This window comes from Bacillus rossius, chromosome 17 (assembly GCF_032445375.1).
Source record: "Bacillus rossius redtenbacheri isolate Brsri chromosome 17, Brsri_v3, whole genome shotgun sequence".
In the NCBI taxonomy this organism is placed as follows: domain Eukaryota; kingdom Metazoa; phylum Arthropoda; class Insecta; order Phasmatodea; family Bacillidae; genus Bacillus; species Bacillus rossius.
This window is the reverse complement of record NC_086344.1, coordinates 22,881,380-22,900,780: the sequence shown is the minus strand read 5'-3', so window position 1 is coordinate 22,900,780 and position 19,401 is coordinate 22,881,380. Positions and strand designations below refer to the sequence as shown.

The following is a 19,401-nucleotide window of genomic DNA, read 5'->3' as shown; positions in this document are numbered from 1 at the left end:
AACAATGTGCGAATAATGTTACAGAAAACCAATATAAATATCACAATAAATCATCTTAGGTTCATACGGGTTACATTTTTTCCCCTCCATTCTCCAGCTTGCCTGGTTCTCTCTCCACTGTCTTAACTTCCTTTTTTTTTTTTTCTACAAAAATGAAAATTCAAACAGAACACTGCAGAGCGCCATTTTATGGTGTGCATGCTATTGGTACTAAACACCATCAGGAAAATATAAAAAAAAATGGATTCACAGCCGGGGTGACCAGACTGGAGCATGATAATTTTCCCCCCAAATTATCATCACTGGAGAATTTCCATTACAGTACACTCCCGATTATCCGCGAAATTAAGTGGCAGGGCCACCGCGGATAGTGAAAATCGCGGATAATCTGCAAACGAGCCAAAAAATTGGAAACAAAAAAGGAAACGTTAATTTCAACTTAAAAATCTAAAAATTTATGCACAGTAAAATTCACAATCAACAGTAAAAAAATTTTTAAACGATGCTAACATTTTAGTATTTTTACTGAATAATTAACATGCAATACATTTCAGTAATGTAAACATAAAAGTGCTCAACCACACGACTAGGAACAAAGCGCGACAGAGACAAAAAATAGCAACGCACGCCAGGCCTACTGCGCGAGTTCCCAGAACGCCTTCTTGCGTTCTACTGCGTGCTGCACACGACACGCTCGTCTGCAGAGTTCAAGTTTGCTCACGTGTGATAAAAATACAGATTTACGTGTGTGTGCTGTATTTTTTCGCGGCATGCGCGGAAAATAGAGGGTTTACTGCACTTTTTTTTCCAGTAAGTGTTGTGGTTGATGAGGAAACGTAACAATGGACGCAGGGAGGGTTGCGGTCGGAGTGAGGCTGACCTGCTGGTGGTGCAGGTGCTGGGCGAAGCCGGGGTGGCGCGCGACGGGGAGTGTCCTCGCCGCGCCGAGGCTCCCCCCCGCCACCCCCTGGTGCGCCAGCTGCTGCTGCTGGGGGTGGGGGTGGGGGGACACACGCTGCTGCTGGGGGTGGGGGGACACTCGCTGCTGCTGCTGCTGCTGCTGCTGCTGAACGGGCACCAGCGGTGGGGCGGGGGGCGTCAGCACGCCCCCACACGGAGCGCGCCCCGCCGCTTGCTGGGGGTACGGGGGCGGGGGCAGGGGCTGGGGCTGGGGCTGGGCCGGCGGGGGCGTCGCCTGCGGCTGCTGATGCTGCTGCTGCTGCTGCTGCAGCGACGAGTAGGGCCGCCCGTCCACCACCACGCTGCCGATCCCGGACACCACTGCCAACACGACAGAGCCCACACGCGCTGTACCGACCGCTTCCTTCCCTCCCACACAACTCCACTCGTTTCAAGGGCCAGGTGCCATTTTCAAAACTAATCCCAAGGCCAGGTATCATTTTTAAAACTAATCCCAGGGCCACACAATATTAACTAGTATTGAATATCTTACACCAATTAACTTAAGAAGCGGTATTAAAAAAAAATTGTAGTCTTAGAATTGCCATGACATCTTAACAGTGTCTTTTGATAACTTTACTCGACATATGTTCACGTATGACAGTTTATTCAATAATATTTCTTTGATGAAATTTCCTTTACGTGGGCCACACAATATTAACTAGTATTAAATTTCTTACAGCAATTCTCTTTAAAGCGATATTAAAAAATTTTTAGTCTAAGAATAGCCATGAAACAACATATAGATTAAAAAAAAAAAGATAAACATTTTTGAAAATGTCTCTTGAGGAATACCATGAGACTTCTTAACAGTGTCTTTTGATAACTTTTTCGACATATGTTCATGTATGATAGTTTCAATAATATTTCTTTGATGAAAATTTTCTTCACGCGGGTCGTGCAAAAACGATGTCGCTGCCAGTTGGCTATCGCTGATGTACACGGCAATACAGCATGTCCATAAAAGGATGTCCCAGTTATAAATTTAATAGCACCAAATTTGAGTGTTGTAGAGAGTTGGTTCGAGGTCACAATTAAAGAGTAACTCAAAAAGTATCAGATAAGCACATGCGTGAATAATGCTTTGTTTTTTTCTCGCTTGCAGCGTTAAAGAATGGCTCTTTCCCCAGTTAGTATAGGGTGAACCTGCAAACTTTATTTGGCAACAGCATGAAGCCCCTCCCCATTGTAATCTCGTTGTACGAGAGTGGCTGAATGTGGAAGTCCCTCAATGTTATATTAGTTGTAATGGTTGAGATGACAGAGCTCTTTTTCACTGGCCTCTACGTTCACCTGACATAATGCCATGCTTTATTTTTCCTTTGAGGATTCATAAAAGATTGTGTCTACGTTCCGCCACTACCTAATGGTTTGCCAGAGTTGAGACACATAATTGAACTTTAGGTTGCATAATGTTCACAGACTTTCACGGCCATTGTCTGAAGTAGCTTGACTTCTGGGTTGTAGCCGTGTCCATGGAAAATAATTCACTGACGTTTTGGTCGACATTGCAGTCGCTATAATCAGCGCTGATTGGTAAAATCAGCACAGCCAACCAGAAAAAGAAGACTATGATTGGCCCACAGCTGCAGCCAATCAGGAAGTACCTTCCCCTCAGGTGAGAGTATATAAAGGCATGATAACTTGTAAGAACCTCAGTAGGTAACTGCTCCCTAATGATGGAGACTGCAATGTCAACCGAAACGTCGGTGAATTATTTGCCAAGCTACTTTAGGTTGGATGTGTGCCGTATAACTAAAGGTGCACATGTTGAACATTTGTGAAAAAATACTAGGTTGGTTTACCTTTAATTTGATGTTTTATTTGTTGTAAATAGTCTAAATGAAACTGTTATAATATACCATTGAAACTGGGACATTCTTCTATGGACATCCTGTACAGAGAAAATCTTTAGTCCATGTTTTGGATCACATCCATAATAGATTGGCGATCTTGCCAGATTACGAACGTCAATGTAGTTTTAACATGACTCCCAAAGAAAAATTAATTTACAGTACAATGGTATTTAATAAGCTTTAATAAGCTACTCTATAGAAAGAATAAATACACATGAGCATTACAGTTTAGAAGACTCTGTCGACACGTAGCGTCCGTGATTCAAATCCCATCTTCAAAAAATCATCACAGAAAAGTAACCCAGTTAGTAGAGACGGGAAAAATTCACAGTTTTGATGACACTTTAGGTTAGACTCCACAATCCTCTGCATACTCATAGAAATGTCACATATTGATTGGCTCTTGAGAAGTCTTAACTTGGTAGTCTGTAATTTTATACTTCCTTAGCTGAATTGAGTCCTAACCAGGAACAGCTAGATACTGGAAGAATTCGCAGATTCTTTTTGTTGTAGGCTAAAAACTGAAAACATTGTACCCTTGTGAATTAACACCCGTGATAAACCCTCGACCGGAGAAGTGTGAGATCACAGACTACCAAGTTGAGACGTCTCACAAATCAGCGGCCAATTAATCATGTGTAATTTTTCCAAGTTTGTATAGGATTGTGGTGTCTATCCTCAAGGTCACTGAAACAAGAGAATCTTTCAGGTCCCTACCAATAGGAAACAGGAAACAATAAACTGTGATGAAAACCAAGAGTCACTATAAAAACAACTCTGAGAAAACTAAAAACTGGCAAGAACAACAGATTTAAGATACCAGTCCTATTAAGATAATTATGATGTGGCACTCAGATATTTTTTTTTACTACATATCTACATTAGCTAGTTGTACATATATGTTTTAACAAGGTCATGCTTGTGTGAACTTGTAATAGTGGTGCAACATCATAATTGTATGTGAGGAAAATCTTAAGCAGTGTTTTTAGTTATGATAACTAATATAAATTTATACTTGTTAATAATGTTAATTTTTTTATGGATATGTTCAGCTGTTGTTTTACAGAATGTACTACAAATACCTTGTGAACCAAATTCAGGTCCTTTTCAGGACTTTTAAATATAATTTTATTACAGTTTTTGAAGTGAAACTTCTTTGGGTCCGATGAGAATAAAATTTGAAGGCTGAATTTTAATGCAACATTGTTGTAAAACATTTCTGACACGATAAGGACAGAGAATTGGTACTTGGCCAAAGAGATATAAAGAGAGCACTAAGCTATGTAAGTTTCTGGGCTAGTTTTTGTTCTCAATTTGCAACGATTCGTCCCCTGCACAAAAAAAAAAGTGAGATGAACGAAAGAATAAGACAGTGTGTGTACGGATGCACTTGTTTCCAAAAATACATATAGGTATCCTATACTGTCAGCTGTGAGTGTCTTGAATTTTATATTTACTACTAGCTTGCTCACGTTCCTCCTCGTACAACCAGCAGCGTAGAGAGCGCTGTTGAAACAGTCCCTACATTTCCCGCGTAATTAACGCTACCTGTTATGAATTTCATGTTTAATTCAGAGACTTGGCGTGTTCAAATGGCAGAATTGTTTGAAGAAACAGTAACACGCACAGTTTTTTTTATGTCAATATTCCAACAGTGAGTAATATTTATTATGAAAATTGTCTTATCTCTCTCTCTCTCTCTCTCTCTCTGCCATTTTACCCCTTACGATATACGTATGATTTGAGGTTTGATTTGTGAAAGAAGTTTCACTTCTATCAAGTATATTGAGTTACAAGTGATCTTTTTTTATATCACAGGTTAATTTTTATATGTAATAAGAAAGAATTTAATATAATAAATATAAATATATTATTCACAATAGTACTGATTTTTAAGTAATAAAGCTAAAACCGTTTCCAGAAATAAATTCCACGTGATTCAAGTGGAATGTCTCTCTCTATTGATATTTAATGTGTAACCAAAAATGAATAATGGTGTTTAATCAAACGCTGCCGGAAATTTAAATTATTGTGGCTTCCGGCACTGATAATATTTTTGGACTAAAAGTCCTTCAGTTTCGTTATTTTTTCATGATTTTCATCATCTCTGGACACCCTATTTAATAATCAGGGTATTCACACAAATGTGTAGAAAAATTTCTGAATTTTTCCATGGCCAAAATTATTGAAATTTTTTTAAAAATAATTTACCTATTTTGCAATTTTCTGAAAGAAATGAAGACACTCCAGCCTCCACCATCCTTATAGCTGTGCAAGATCAGACAGAACTTTGCATACGCCATTTTACAGTGTGTGTGACTATGTTACAAATAAAAAAAACACTCCGTTTATGCATGGTTATTTTATAATTTTATTGAATGATGTTATATATTTAAGGCCCAATTCGTTTTACAAACAATAAATAATTTTTTTACTCCAATCCTGTATTTTGTAAAATAAGTATAAAACAGCTCGCTGAGAACAATATTCATAATTTGATTTGACTTCAGAGCATAACATTTCCCCCTCAAATTACTATCACTAAGGAATTTCCATAACTTTTCACAGGTTTCCTGACTTTCCCTGACCAATTTCAACTTCCCTAACACTTCCCTAAATTTCCTGAATGTAGACACCTTAAAAATGTTTCCCAATACCAAGACATACTCAAAAGAAATTTTTGGGGGCATATGGGCTACACCAGGAAAAGAAAAGTCGGGCTGTGACAAGAGTTGATAGCCCATACGTGTCTGTAAAACAGAGCACCATGAGTGTGTGAATACTGACAGTTTTCACGGTACCTCATCCCAGACTCGCACGATACTGACCGGATAAGAATTAACATGTTTGGAATTAGTCTTATTACTAGGTACAAGATTATATGGTGTCATAAAAAAAAGCAGCATATTTCATCATTAAAAAATAGTGGATTTTGTTTTTATCGTCAACAAAAATTAAAACATTTGTAGGCTAATAAGAAATACATACCAAACCCAATTATGTTGATCATTTGCTTCAACATTTCATGGTAGGATAATAAAAATGTGTACATAAAACAATTATACATATATTGATGAAATGTTAGTTAATATCAAACTTCAACTACATTCAATAAGTTTCTTAGTTTAAGAGAAAGTTATAAACATAAAAATTGAAAAAACCAATTAATATATTTTTTTTTAAACGGCAATGTCTAAAGTCAAATTTTTGTTACTATTAATATGAATAAAAAAAAAAGCAATGTTAACTGCCCAAACTCATTATACTAATAAGTAATAAGTTTACTTGTGATGTTTCCCTGAAGGCCTTTAGAGAAATGTGTGTAATATCAGCTATAGACTGCTTTTATTTATTTTGACGAAACTTTAAATATAAACTAAATTAATATTTTTACTTAGGGCATAATATTCTAGGTTTTTCAATAAAAGCCTACACTAAAAAAATATGAAAATAATTCAATATTTTAATAGAAAAAAAATATGACTTAATTGAGGCAAATTTTGCTTTATTTTGCACTTTTGCCTTGCATTTTGGTGTTGCATGGTGAATTGACAATAATTTCAGTGTTGGTGGTGTACTGACTTCAATTTCGCTGTTATTTCGCTTTTATCACTACATATTAACCATATACTCTTGTCTCTACTTATTAGTTTATCACCAAATCCAGACAGCCTCTTGAGCTGAAATTACTAAATAGTTTATTTTTTTATGTTAAATATTAAATCAGCTGTATATATTTTTTAACATCTGGTACTTTTTAACTAAACTGGCTACATATGTGTTTATTTGCCTATGACCAAGTTAAATTAAATGCAGTTATCCATTCAGAGGGTGTAACAGGCCTATCAATCATGAAAATGAGGTCAAGTGAGAAACAAACTTTATGAAAGAAAAAAAAAGAAAAAAAAAGAAAAAAAAACTGTAATTGCACGAATTGCTATCCAGTGACATATTTCTTGATATTTTACTATAGCAAAGTTTGAGCACATGATAAATGCACAATAAGTATCCGTTAATAGTTTAGGACCATGACGAAATTTGACAAATATGTTCCTGTCCTCAAACATTTGGCAATATTTTTTGTATTACATTTTTATACCATTGCAAGATTTCAACCATCACCCATCATTTTTATAAGCTTTAGAACAGTAGAATTTTGGTACATTTTATTATTGTGTGGAAAAATATGGAGACAATAAATTTGCTAGTATTTATAAGTTTTTTTAATTACCTCTTAATATGTATTATAAATAAAAATATAAATCAAGAAGGAGAAAAAAATTTCCCTTCAATTTGCCCAAAATTAAAAAAATATATTTTTTATACAAACTGAACCAGTGCGAAAGGATTTAACGCACTCTTTTGGGCCATCAAGAAACTAATAAACCTCAAAATCACAATCTCTATAGATTTGCTTTTAAGAATACTGTATATTGGTCAATTATGGCAAATTTGAAGCTGACTTTTGAAGTAAAACTTCCTTTACTGAGGGGGCTACAATTTTCGAGCGTTATGAAAATTCCGATCGCACGAGGGAATAGTTAGGTACATGGTGGGGGAACCAGTAGTGGAGAGTGCGTCAGCGGCGACGCCACTCCAACGCATGCACTAGAGGTCAAATGGGATGATAGAAAAAGGGGGGAGGGGGGATAGGTACATAACGGAGCACGCTATATGCTAGTTGTAACGGCTGGAAGGAGAAACGGTGGGGAAAAAGTAGAAATGACACAGCCGTGATACTACGGCTGACGATTGATGCTGCCATATTTATTTAATTTAATTTAAAGAATCTACAATTTATTTATTAATGTGGAAAAGAGTTATTAATTAGTGTGATTGAGTTTATAATTATCATTAATTTTTATGAGGATGGTTTGACGAAAATGAAAATAATTTATCTCTACCTATACTTAAAAAGCAAGAAGTTTAACGTGTGCAGTGCGTGAACTCCACATGCACAATTTTTTTCTTCAAAATTCAATTTCATAATTTAAAAAAAAGCGGTACGTAAATTTATTTCCTCCTTTGTTTGTATTTTACTTTAAAATACATACCAAGAGGTAATTAAAAAATATGTATAACACTAAGATAGACGAAATATTGTGTCTGCATATTTTTTTTACATATACATAGTAAAATGTACCAAAATTGAAAACCAATTTTAGTAATTTAAATTTATAAAAATGTATGGTGGTAGCTGCAATGGTACAAAAAATGTATCACAAAATATATTACCAAATATTTGAGGACACAAACATATTTGTATAAAATTCGTAATGGTCCTAAACTACTGACAGGTTCTTACTGAACATGAAAAATCATACCTACCTAGTCATCATAAAGTTTCATGCACAATATAAATAAATAGTTTGAATTATATTTTAGTTTTAGTTTCAAACCACAAAGCACTCAAACAACATTTGAAATACGTGCATTTGCAAATTCTGAAGTGAAATACACAGTGAATATGCAGGGAATTAACGTACCAGGGATGATGAAACGATTCATCAAATGACCTGCTGCATAAAAAAAGGAACGTGAAATGAATTACTCTGGGTTTCAAACTGACAATGTAGTAACCAATTAAAAAACATCTAGTGATGCAACTATGATAAATGATATCCGAGCACATTTTATGCAATACAAATTGGTACATGTCACTTTTAATTACACTACTAAAAGTGTCCAAAAGATTTTATAACATCAGAAATAACCAAGAGGTACTTTACTAACAATTTTGAACTTAACATAACAACTAAAACCTTTCACTTGTTTGATAGCTAATGTGACTAGAAAATTTATATAATAATAGTAAAAAAAAGTTCCACTTTCAAGAAATACTGATTTCTACAAAACATTTCCTAAGATTGCTCTCTAGTTTAAAAGTCTTTTGAATAACAAATTGGTGCGATACATTACAGATGCAAAATATCAGTTACTTGAAATTTTGTGAGATATCCATACATACTATGCTCATAAAATTAGCATATATTATTGTGAAACTATCTTTTTCATGCAAATTATTTAAAACTTATATTTACACTCTAAATATTTGAAAACTAAATATTTAATATGCAAGTACATACCAACAAATAATACTATAGTATAACAGTTTAGTAAAAAAAAAAAAAAATGTTCCTGTTTTTTTTCCAAGATAGAAACCAGAAAAAAAAAATTCTAATGTTTATTCTACTCAAGAAAATTGGCAGTACATATACTAGCAAACATTAAGTATCAGGTTTAATTTATAGTAATTCACAAATAAATTAGATTAATTTGGCTGGGCTAATATTTGGAGTGACTTCAGAATGCATGTAACCGAGCTACATTGCAGACACAGCACTATCACGAAGCATGCTAGTTACAAAAACTAGTGTAGTACTGATGTGGTCAACTTCAACTACCACTATAAAAAAAAAAATGCAAGGCAATGTAGCCTGCTTTGTTTTCATCTTTAAAAACATTAACCATTCGTCCACAAGATGAGATACACCTGCAGCAAAGATGGTGGTTGTGTTGTTTTTGGGTTTTAACTGATTTCCTGATAAGTCTTCGGTGAAAAACATATGTAAAAAAAAAATACACATGTGCATGTGTCTCAGAAAAACTGCAAGATATGAATGTATGGTGAGTCAGGTTACTGTAAGTCTAAATGACAGAATAACAGGGCTGTGTCTTTCTAAATATGAAATGACACATTTTCGTTAACTCTATTTTGAAAACTGTCATATTATAGCAATCTGTGAGATTTTATAAAGGATATTATTTTAATGACATATTACTTTAATCAAGCTTAGAACAAGAGCATTTATTAAAAAAAATTAAAACTACACATAAAGTACGAATTAGAAAAAAAAAAGTAGCATCTATACACGATACTAATTTTTCTGACCTTTACACATATGCGTGCGTGTACACTCAAACACAAACACACACACTCTTTGACCAAGTGGAATGAGTTTTTCTATCAGGCTGTCATGGGGTTGGGTCTCGAAAACTATATGCTGCCAGGGTAAAATGTGATACATGTGCATTATCAAATGCATCAAATAAAATAAAAAGTGGCATTAAACTAGGCGATGAATAGATGCATAAAAATAACCACTTAAAAAAAAATAGGCATTCCAAAGTGACTAGGTAATCCAAGATATGAAAATACAAAATAATGTTATCACTTTTATGTTGCTATTGATGTTGTACATAGGCTTCAATAATTTTATTTTTAGGCGAAACCAAACATTTCTCTATGTCTGACACACTTAGTAAGGTCTGGCAAATTAATATTTTTCTACTTGGTGAGACCAGGCCGCTTAGTGGAGCTCGCAGCGACTAGCAAAATAAAGGCGCTAATTTTTAGGCAAACTCATGAATGTCAAATATTTTTGGAATAAAATACAAGCATACAGTGATATCCTCCCCTCTGTGACTATTTACACAAGGGCGTAATATATATATATATATATATATATATATATATATATATATATATATATATATATATATATATATATATATATATATATATATATATATATATATATGCAAAATACAGTATGGTGTATAATGCAAGAAAATAAAAACCTAGCAATGTATTTTGAAAAACCAGTAATATTGTATTTGAAAACTTGATCAAGATACAACTGATTACAAACATAAAAATATGGTATTTTTAACAATTCTTAATCATAATCACAGATTAATTGTTCATATCAAATGCATGTAAGAACTAAGTTTCAGAAAACAAATCCAAATGAATTATTAAAACTTGTTTTCATGATGGTTACACTTAATATTTTTTTGTGAATGAGTTTCACTTGCTGTAATTATTAATTACTAATTATCAAATCAAAATTAATAAATTTGAAATGTAAAATCTAATATAAATTAGTCACAAAATCCAAACTTTTTTTTTAAATACTCCCAGACCTCTACCATTTAGTAGGATAAATGAACAGTTGAGATATTAAACTATTTGTTTTCACAATGTGGTTAACTGTTACATATTAGTGGTAGTCAGATTTTATTAATAACACTCGCAAAATTAAAAAAACAAAAAAACACTAGCACATGACAACTTTACTGAGTAGTGATTAAAAGTTAATATACTGCATTTCGATTTAATGAAACTTGTGATAAACAATATCCATGATATTTCACAAAATACGACGAAATCGCAATATCTGCGTGAAATTAATTTGTTTTTGCGATAAAATTATGTTGACTCATTCTGAAACATGTAAAATTCATGTTAATGATACAAAGTGGTAATGTATGCAATGTCATCTCGACTGTTTTGTTTTTCTGACGTGCCCATAGAGCGAACTGGCGATAGACTCCAAGACTTCAGCTTCTCGCATACAAATTGTAGATCACATTGGTAGTTATTATGAAATACCAAACAATGAATTGGTAGTACCGAAACGATCTACAAGTTTATTGTAACGAGTGCGTATCTGTAGAATTAAGTTCTTTAACATTTCGAAGAGGATGTACTGTGTTACTCTTCAACATTCTATGATAGTTTTTTGTTAATGATTTACTGCGTGTTAATAAACGTACAAATTGCCGAAAGTTGTGTTTTCAAAGGAGTATGAAGGCGAAGGATTTTTATGTTTTCACAAAAGAAAAAGGCATTATGACGTGCAAGTTTTAGAAAGTTGTTGATAGATTGGAAAAGAAGACACACGTGAAAAACGTAAATTTCGAGCATCACCTAATGCAAACAAAGACAGGTGCCTGTCATAGAGTTCTGGAATACAGCGTAAAGTTACTTTAAAAGAAAATGTCTCAATATGAAAGCTAAAGACAAGACAACACAACTAAACTAGCTGAGAACACAGTTTCTACTTTTGTTAAAGCGAACAAACTATTGCAAGATTTACCATCCAGCCATAAGGCAATGGTTGAATAAATATGTGACTGGTAGGTGAAAATAAAAGTTTGTAAAAACATGTAACATGTTAGGAAAAAATAAGGTTTTGAATTCCAGTAAATGGGAATGTAACATTTTTCACTGTAAAGTTCAGGGAATTTTGACTCATGCACATATATTACACACATCTTACCTGCGGTCTTTGAGAAAGAACAAACAAGTAGTTGTACTGTGTGACGAGACTACTAATCGTTAATGTGTCTTTGTTGTTTGGTTGCTGGAGTCAAAGTGCTCAATAATGCTAATTCGACAAAATGTTCGCGAGCAGTAGGGGAGACATTAATGAAATACGACATGGACAGTATTGTTGAAAATGTTAAGCATGTGAGAACATGTTATACGTTCAGTTCTGGGCACACAAACCTAATTTATTTGGGAATGTCTGGTCTACAGAACTAGCCATGCTAAACGAATGTGTAGTGAAGGCAAATATGGCATTCCTCAGCATCAGGAAGAGGAAGCAGCATTATTTGGATTTCCTCAAAAAATATTCCATTGAACTCCCATTCCCATCACCTGTTCTCACCACAGTTCACTTAACCTTGGTTAAATTTAGTTTTTCTGGATTTTGCTATGTCTCAAAACTAAAATAATATAGCCTAATAAGTCAAAAACTTTAAACAAAATAAATATACTATATATTAAAATTACAAGTGCACTACCAATAACCTGTATACCAGGTGTTTTAGGTTCTATCTATGTCTTCAATAGCAATTAAATAACACGCAAGTGTTTTCATGGTTAGGCCTAGTGCCCTTAACATATCACATATGCAAATCTGTTCAGTTTTTCACAACAAACATTTCAATTTTCAAAAACGCAGTCAAACAAAGATAAAAAAAAAAGCACTTTGGTACGACAACAGCGCAAAGCAAGATAGCCAACGGTTTCATTGGCACCGCCAAAAAAAAGGGACAATATATCCACAATAAGTTAAAATTTTATCAGTCTCTATCGTATCTGTACTGTTAATTATTTTAACCAACGTATATTAGGTTTTACATTTTATATAACAATAAACATAATCGCCACCACGGATGACTTCATTGTGTATCAATGTTGTAAATGACTGGCTAAGAAAGTTATTTACAATATGGCAGACGGAACAAATAATGATGTAAATGCATTTGTTAATGGCGTCCACAACTTCAAAGCTCAAGTCGAGAAGTTTCAACCCGTCTTCCTTTCTTCACATAAGGCACATATTACATCTTTCATGCTAGTAAGTTATTGTTTACCACACCGTAACAAAGATCAAATCGAGAGCATCAGCTTTTCGTCTTGCGTCAGACCAAACTGACCAGACGTAACAGTAATATGGTATATTACCGCAACAGTATGGAGTAACGTACTGGCTTGAAATAAAATACTACGCCAACGGGTGCGACACACATGGCAAATTGTACATTGAGCGAACTTGTGGTACAAATGCCAAATATATGGCACAAATAGCCGGTGCTTCGGTGCTTTCGAACAATTTAAAAGGTTAAATAATTCCCTGACATTGTCCCATTTCCTGCAATTCCCTGACATCTTCAAATTCCCGGTATTCCCGGTTTTCTAGATGAGTGGACACCCCTGTATTAAAATAAAAAACGCATCTCGACGAGTGCGGAGGCGGGGCGGTGCGATGGTAGGGGGTGCGAAGCTTTGATTTTGTGCAGCATTTTCTTTGTGCTGTGGCAGTGCAGTCAGCTGTAGGGCCACAAACTCCTACGAGAAGAGTCGCGCTTGTGGGCGATCCCTGTTCCAGGGCAATTACCATATATACCCGAATCTAAGACGACATGTTTTACCATAATTTAGAATTCAAAACGAAGGGGTCGCCTTAGATTCAGATACACTGATTTTTAGGTAAAGATACCTATTTTGGGTCAATGTTTTCAGGTTGTGCAGTAGTTACTGGCTGCACATGTTACGACTGATGTTTTTGGAATGTTCTATATCACAAGATGGCGCCAATCTTATTGACTAGTTTCTTCTTCAGCATATTGAAACACTTAACAGTTTCCAACAGTTACAGTACCAGCCATATAGGTATTTATTTCTGTTTGTACATAAACTGTTAACAGTATTTCAAAAGTGGTGGTTGAAATCCTTTATAACATTCATATTTTCAATTTTATATCTAATTTGTTGCCATGTGTTTAATACAATAAAATTATTTTTCCCTGAAAACATGAAGCTGTAGTTTGGGGGTCGTCTTAGATTCAAGGTGTCTTAGATTCAGGTATACGGTAATTCAAAAGTAAAGCAACCGGCTATTTCATGCATATCCCACCTGATCTGTTACAAATGACATTTTGAAAGATAGACCAATTACAAGAAATAATTTTATGAAACTTATGAAAACATTAATTTTTTTCTTTCTTCCTTTCAGTTGAATATGCGCAAGATCCCGATGGCATTGAGGAATGGGGCTACCCCTGGCGTTGCTCAACAGGGTGTTGAAAAGGGCAATACCGGGAAATACATATAATAAATAAATAAAAGTCTACACTAATATCCATGCCAACAATAATTATCAAGTGAACAGTCACCTATTTGCAGGAGCACAGTTTTTTTAGTATTAAAAAGATAAGACCTTCTCAGAGATAATTTAGGCTGCTAGAAATTAGTTTTATGACTTCAAGGACATTATTACTATTTATTCTGGGACTTTCTAGCAAACTGTAGACACCCTGGTTAGAGGCACGAAACTATTCTAGGAAGGAAAAAAAAAATATTACTCACCTTTCAAGAGGTCAGGAACTTTGTCCAGTATCAACCCAATTCGAACTGGGATCTCTGGGTTAGGAATGTCGGCCCTTCTGCTCTTGATCCTTTGAAGGTGGTGAGTAACAGTCCTGCAACAGACGAGCAAATATTACGCACAAATCTGCATTGACCCTAATTGTATTTGCTACACAGAAAACAAAATTGTTTGCTGGGTGTTTTAATACGTCAACTGATTCTCGAATGCATCTTTTCTTGTGTTGTCGGATGTTGGATATGGTGTGGAATTGGTCAAAGCCAATGATGTGTCTGGTTTCCATGGAATGTTCTGCTATAGCTGATCGTGGGTTTTCATGTTTGTAGTCACTGATGTGTTCTTTAACCCTTGTGATTATTCGTCTGCCAGTTTGCCCTATATAGGTACATATACCTTGCCACAGGAACATGGAATCTTGTACACACTGGCTAGGTTTTCGGCAGGATTTTTAACTTTCACCAATGTCAGAGACCCCTCAATCTTGTTTATGGATTTGAGAACTGTATGAATTTCCTGCTTCCTAAGAATTCTTGGCACTTTGTCAGAAATTCCTTTGACATAAGGAATGAAGGCTTTATTAGGAAGATGTTCTTTCTTTTTCTGTTGAGGTGGTTTCATGGCTTTCCTGATTTCTGACTTTGAATAACCACTCGCTTTAAGAGCACTTGAAAGATATTTCAATTCTTCCCCAATACTGTCTTCGTCACAAATGGCTCGAGCTCTGCTTACCAAAGTTGAGATGACTGTTCTCTTCTGAGATGGAGGGTGGTGTGAACTTGCCTGTAGATACCTGTCTGTGTGGGTTGGCTTTCCTTAGTATTTGAAGGATTCTATATTAGAGGAAAAAGATTTGAAGAAAAATATCAGAGGAAATAAAGAGTAAATTAAAAAACTCAACACTGACTTAACCTCTGAATTTAACTACATCAATTTTTTCTTCATACCTATCCTGTAGTCATTCCCCAATATTGTGTACTTTAAACATGTAATTGTATAAAAATATTAGAGTATGTATTTTATGGAAATTTAAATTATGAAACAAACATTTAAAAGGGTTGGAATTTACAACACCATAGTAAATATTTATTTTTATTTCTTGTATATTATTTTATTTTTGACCTCTGAGACCTAAGTGTCATTCGAGGGGTATATCAAGATACTCTGTGGGATATAAATTTAGGATTCTGGTTCAAGAAAATTGGGATTCCATCCATCATTAATTTTAAATGCAGGTAACCTAAACTAACCTAATCAATCATCTAAACTATGTATTTATTAAGTATTCTGAATAAAGATAAAAAAACCTAACAAAGCATTTTTACAATATAACAATATTTGCAATATATATACACCTAATTTGACCACTTGTTAAAATGATAAACTACTTGAAGCATTACAGTCACTCTCAGAAAACTTTTGAAAAAAAGTTAAGAAAAAAATCACCAATTTTTATTAGTTTTGTTTAGAAAAGATCATTTTTTTTTTCAGAAGTACTGATAGAGATTAAATATACATGTGAATATCTATACATACAACATTCATAAAATTCATCCAAGAAGCTAAGCTAACTTACTGTTAAAATACACATGGTATATTTTTAAGGTGCTAAATAGTGCAGTACACAAACTCCCATCATTTGGCAAAACCCACACAATGTGTACATTTTTATATATATTAACACCTACAGTAAAAGTAAACAAAGTGACGGGGCTAGACATACGTAAAACACGCTGTAACATGTTTTCTCATGCCATTAATTCTTATTTCTTAGCCTAAACTATAAAATTACAAATACGTTAACGTGTAAACAAACGAGAAAATAAGTTATTTCCGTATTATTTTTCAGATTTATTTGAACGTTTACTGGGAAATAGGGGTGTGAAAATACTCGAAATTGCAAATATTCGTGCAAATCAAATATTTGATTCGATTCACATTCGAAACCAAATTAGGTATTTGAAAATTTCAAATATTCGAAAGTTTTTGAATGTATTAAAATATTACTTTTGTTTGACAAAACGTGTGATACAATAATGTCGAACCTCGAGAAATCATTTTCCGAGGGACTTATGGAAGAAAAAAAACTGTAAGCGGACCTTTACTTACATCAAATTTTAGGTTAGGTAAATGGGCATACTGAGAACAGTTAAAGCCAATGTAGCATGAAAATTGTCATAACTCTTACGATTTTACTGCAAAACTTTACATGATGTGTAGCATAATTAATTTATTATACCCAGTTGTCAGCACAATTTTTGGGCGAGCCATGTTTGTGCCATATAAAAGTGTAAAACTATTTAAAACAATGCCAGCGCATCCAATTTCAATGATAACCTTTAAAAACTAATGCACACATACTCGTTGGTCACCATTCTATTAATTTTACTAATACAAATCTAGAGAATTTTTTTAGTGTTGGGCCGATTCCTAAAATATACCGATTCCGATTCCATTTTCGATTCTTAAATTAAAGGGTCAATTCTTCGAATCTGATTCCGATTCCTTAATTTTAATCTGACAATGTTCAACAGAGTAATATACTCAAAAAAAGGTTGTTTATGATTTTAAAAATGTAATTGCATTGTATTTCATTTTATATGCATAAATTAACATTATATACAGTTTATATAATCTTAAAAAACCATTTTCATTACCCTCAAGTTACGCTACCTTGAATTTCTAGCACAATTTGGCCTTTTAACCTTGCATATGGTTAGACGAAACACGTGTTCAAACACTGCCAATAATCAAAGCTGTCTTATGACATAAATTGTAAATAATGTTTTTATTGTAAAAAAAGAGGGTTTGTACGGTTAGGTTAAGAATTTTATTTTTAAGCACAACTAAATAATGATCCCCATAAAATGACAATATAACCTCGTTTTTACATATTTCAAGGGACCAGCGTAAAAAAAAAAAAAAAAAAAAAAAAGGATGGAAACAAATATGCACCACACTAAAATAAAGCAACAGAGATGTTTACTTTTTAATATATCAACTAAAACTTAATTATCTCACTTGGTAAAAAGAATAAATCCATCCAGTCTTGCAGTTCTTCATAACCGTAAAGAGAAAATAAATTTTCTGTTCTTGAGTAAGAAAGATCTGTGCATATTTAAACATCTCAAAATTTCCACATTTTATGGTGATATTTTCTTACACAAAATATTTAAACTCTTCAAATAATCATCACGTGTTAACATTTAATTTGTTTCAGAATTTTTCGGAAACAATTCCTCTAAACTAATACAACGACTTTCAAAAGATGTTTATGTTAAGTAATAAATATTTACGAACGTTTCAGCAGCAATGTTTGGAAATTCAGATTTGCCAACTGCCTTTCCAAAATATTTCTAATGTAAAACGAGCATCGCTGAACACGCACAATAACGCCGATTTACAGCAATTTGGTTATGTTGCTGTTAAACTTATTTTAATCTGGTCGCAGTAATCCACTGTGAATTTTGGTAAAATCTCGTTAAAAAAATATGTTATTTATAATTCTTTAAAGTTTAAAGTGCAGAGATGTGAAACATCTTAATTTTCACGTTCACGTCACCTTGGTTCATGGCCGTATGGTTTACCATGGCAGGTAGTTCAAACAAAAGATAGGTTGTTTACAATGGCAAACGTCGCTGCCATGAACAAATAGTTAACGTTTAGTAAATAAAATTTACATTATTTTCTTTAAAAATTGATGGTTTTGCCTAAAATTTTTTTTAAGGTTTACTATTAAATGCAGTGCTGCTGCAATGTAATTTTCGAAAAATGCTTTCGCTTAAAGCGGAAAAGTAGATACTGCATTTGTACTGTAGGGAAAATGGCGGTGCAAGTAAATAAATACGTTAATCACCGAAATTCGTAAATCTCAGTTCCGTAAAAATGATTTTATTATGTAGTTTAAAAATTAAATTTGCATACATTTTAATTAGTGATAGGTCAATTCCTGTTTTTTCCCGGTTCTCGGTTCGGTACCGGTTCTTAAAAATCGGTTCTCGGTTCTCGGTTCTGACTTAAACAATAAAAAAAATATTATTCACACATTATTTATGAGGTGTTTTAAGTAATAAACTATTTATTGTTTTGGCTACAAAAAAAGCACTGTTTCAAGCTACAGTAAACACACCAACCTATTAAAAATGTAATATGTATTAATAAAAAAATTAATTCGAAATAATATAGAGAACACTTAATAAAACTAAAATTTACTACCTATATCAATCTGTTAATTACCTTAAGAAATCTAAATACACCCTCCTTTAAAACATAGGAATAAAAAGAAAATGTTACAATAATGGAAATAAATACAATGATGGTGAACTTTCAAAGAATTAAAGTATTAAAATGTCCATCAAACTTATTACCTACATTGAATTCAGTTTGTTTGCACAGTCAACAGTAAATTACTGCTACATTTCTGATGCCATTTCTTACACAATTTGCTCTATTTGGCCAGAATAATTATACTTTAGAAGTGTCAACAAGCATTTTTTTTGACCAGCCAATAGTAAAATACATCTACACATCCATACACCACTTTACTTTTTAAAAAAAAAAAAAAAAAAAAAAAAAATCCCCCCTTCAAAGCAATCCCGTTTACCTAAAAGATAAAGTTACTAGCCATTACATTAGATGGCTGCAGATGCAGTGAACTTACAGTCCAAAGCACTACACAAAAAGCATAAAATTTTAGAATGCCGAAAATTATTATGAAAAATTTTAAATCAGTCATTAATTAAATTATATGTTAAACAAATATTCTGTGGAATTTTGAACTTTTAATTATTCTTTATACACCACTCACCCTTACTTACGTCTCAACAACTCAATTAACTACCTATTTTTAAAAACAAATTGAAACAAACATGGCGTCTTTCTGTTCTCACATCTCTGCTGAGGCA

The 19,401-nt window shown here is 33.6% G+C and overlaps 1 protein-coding gene across 1 annotated transcript in view; it reads right to left on the bottom strand.

Moving 5' to 3' along the window:
* Nucleotides 1–19,401, bottom strand: part of LOC134540896 (transcription intermediary factor 1-alpha-like) — a 92,744-nt gene that overhangs the window by 46,889 nt on the left and 26,454 nt on the right. Inside the window, exons 6-7 of the mRNA XM_063383935.1 lie at nucleotides 14,482–14,594; nucleotides 881–1,281 (exon numbers count right to left, since the gene is read on the bottom strand). Coding sequence (XP_063240005.1) covers nucleotides 881–1,281; nucleotides 14,482–14,594 — 514 coding nt within the window. The remainder of the gene's footprint in view (nucleotides 1–880; nucleotides 1,282–14,481; nucleotides 14,595–19,401) is intronic.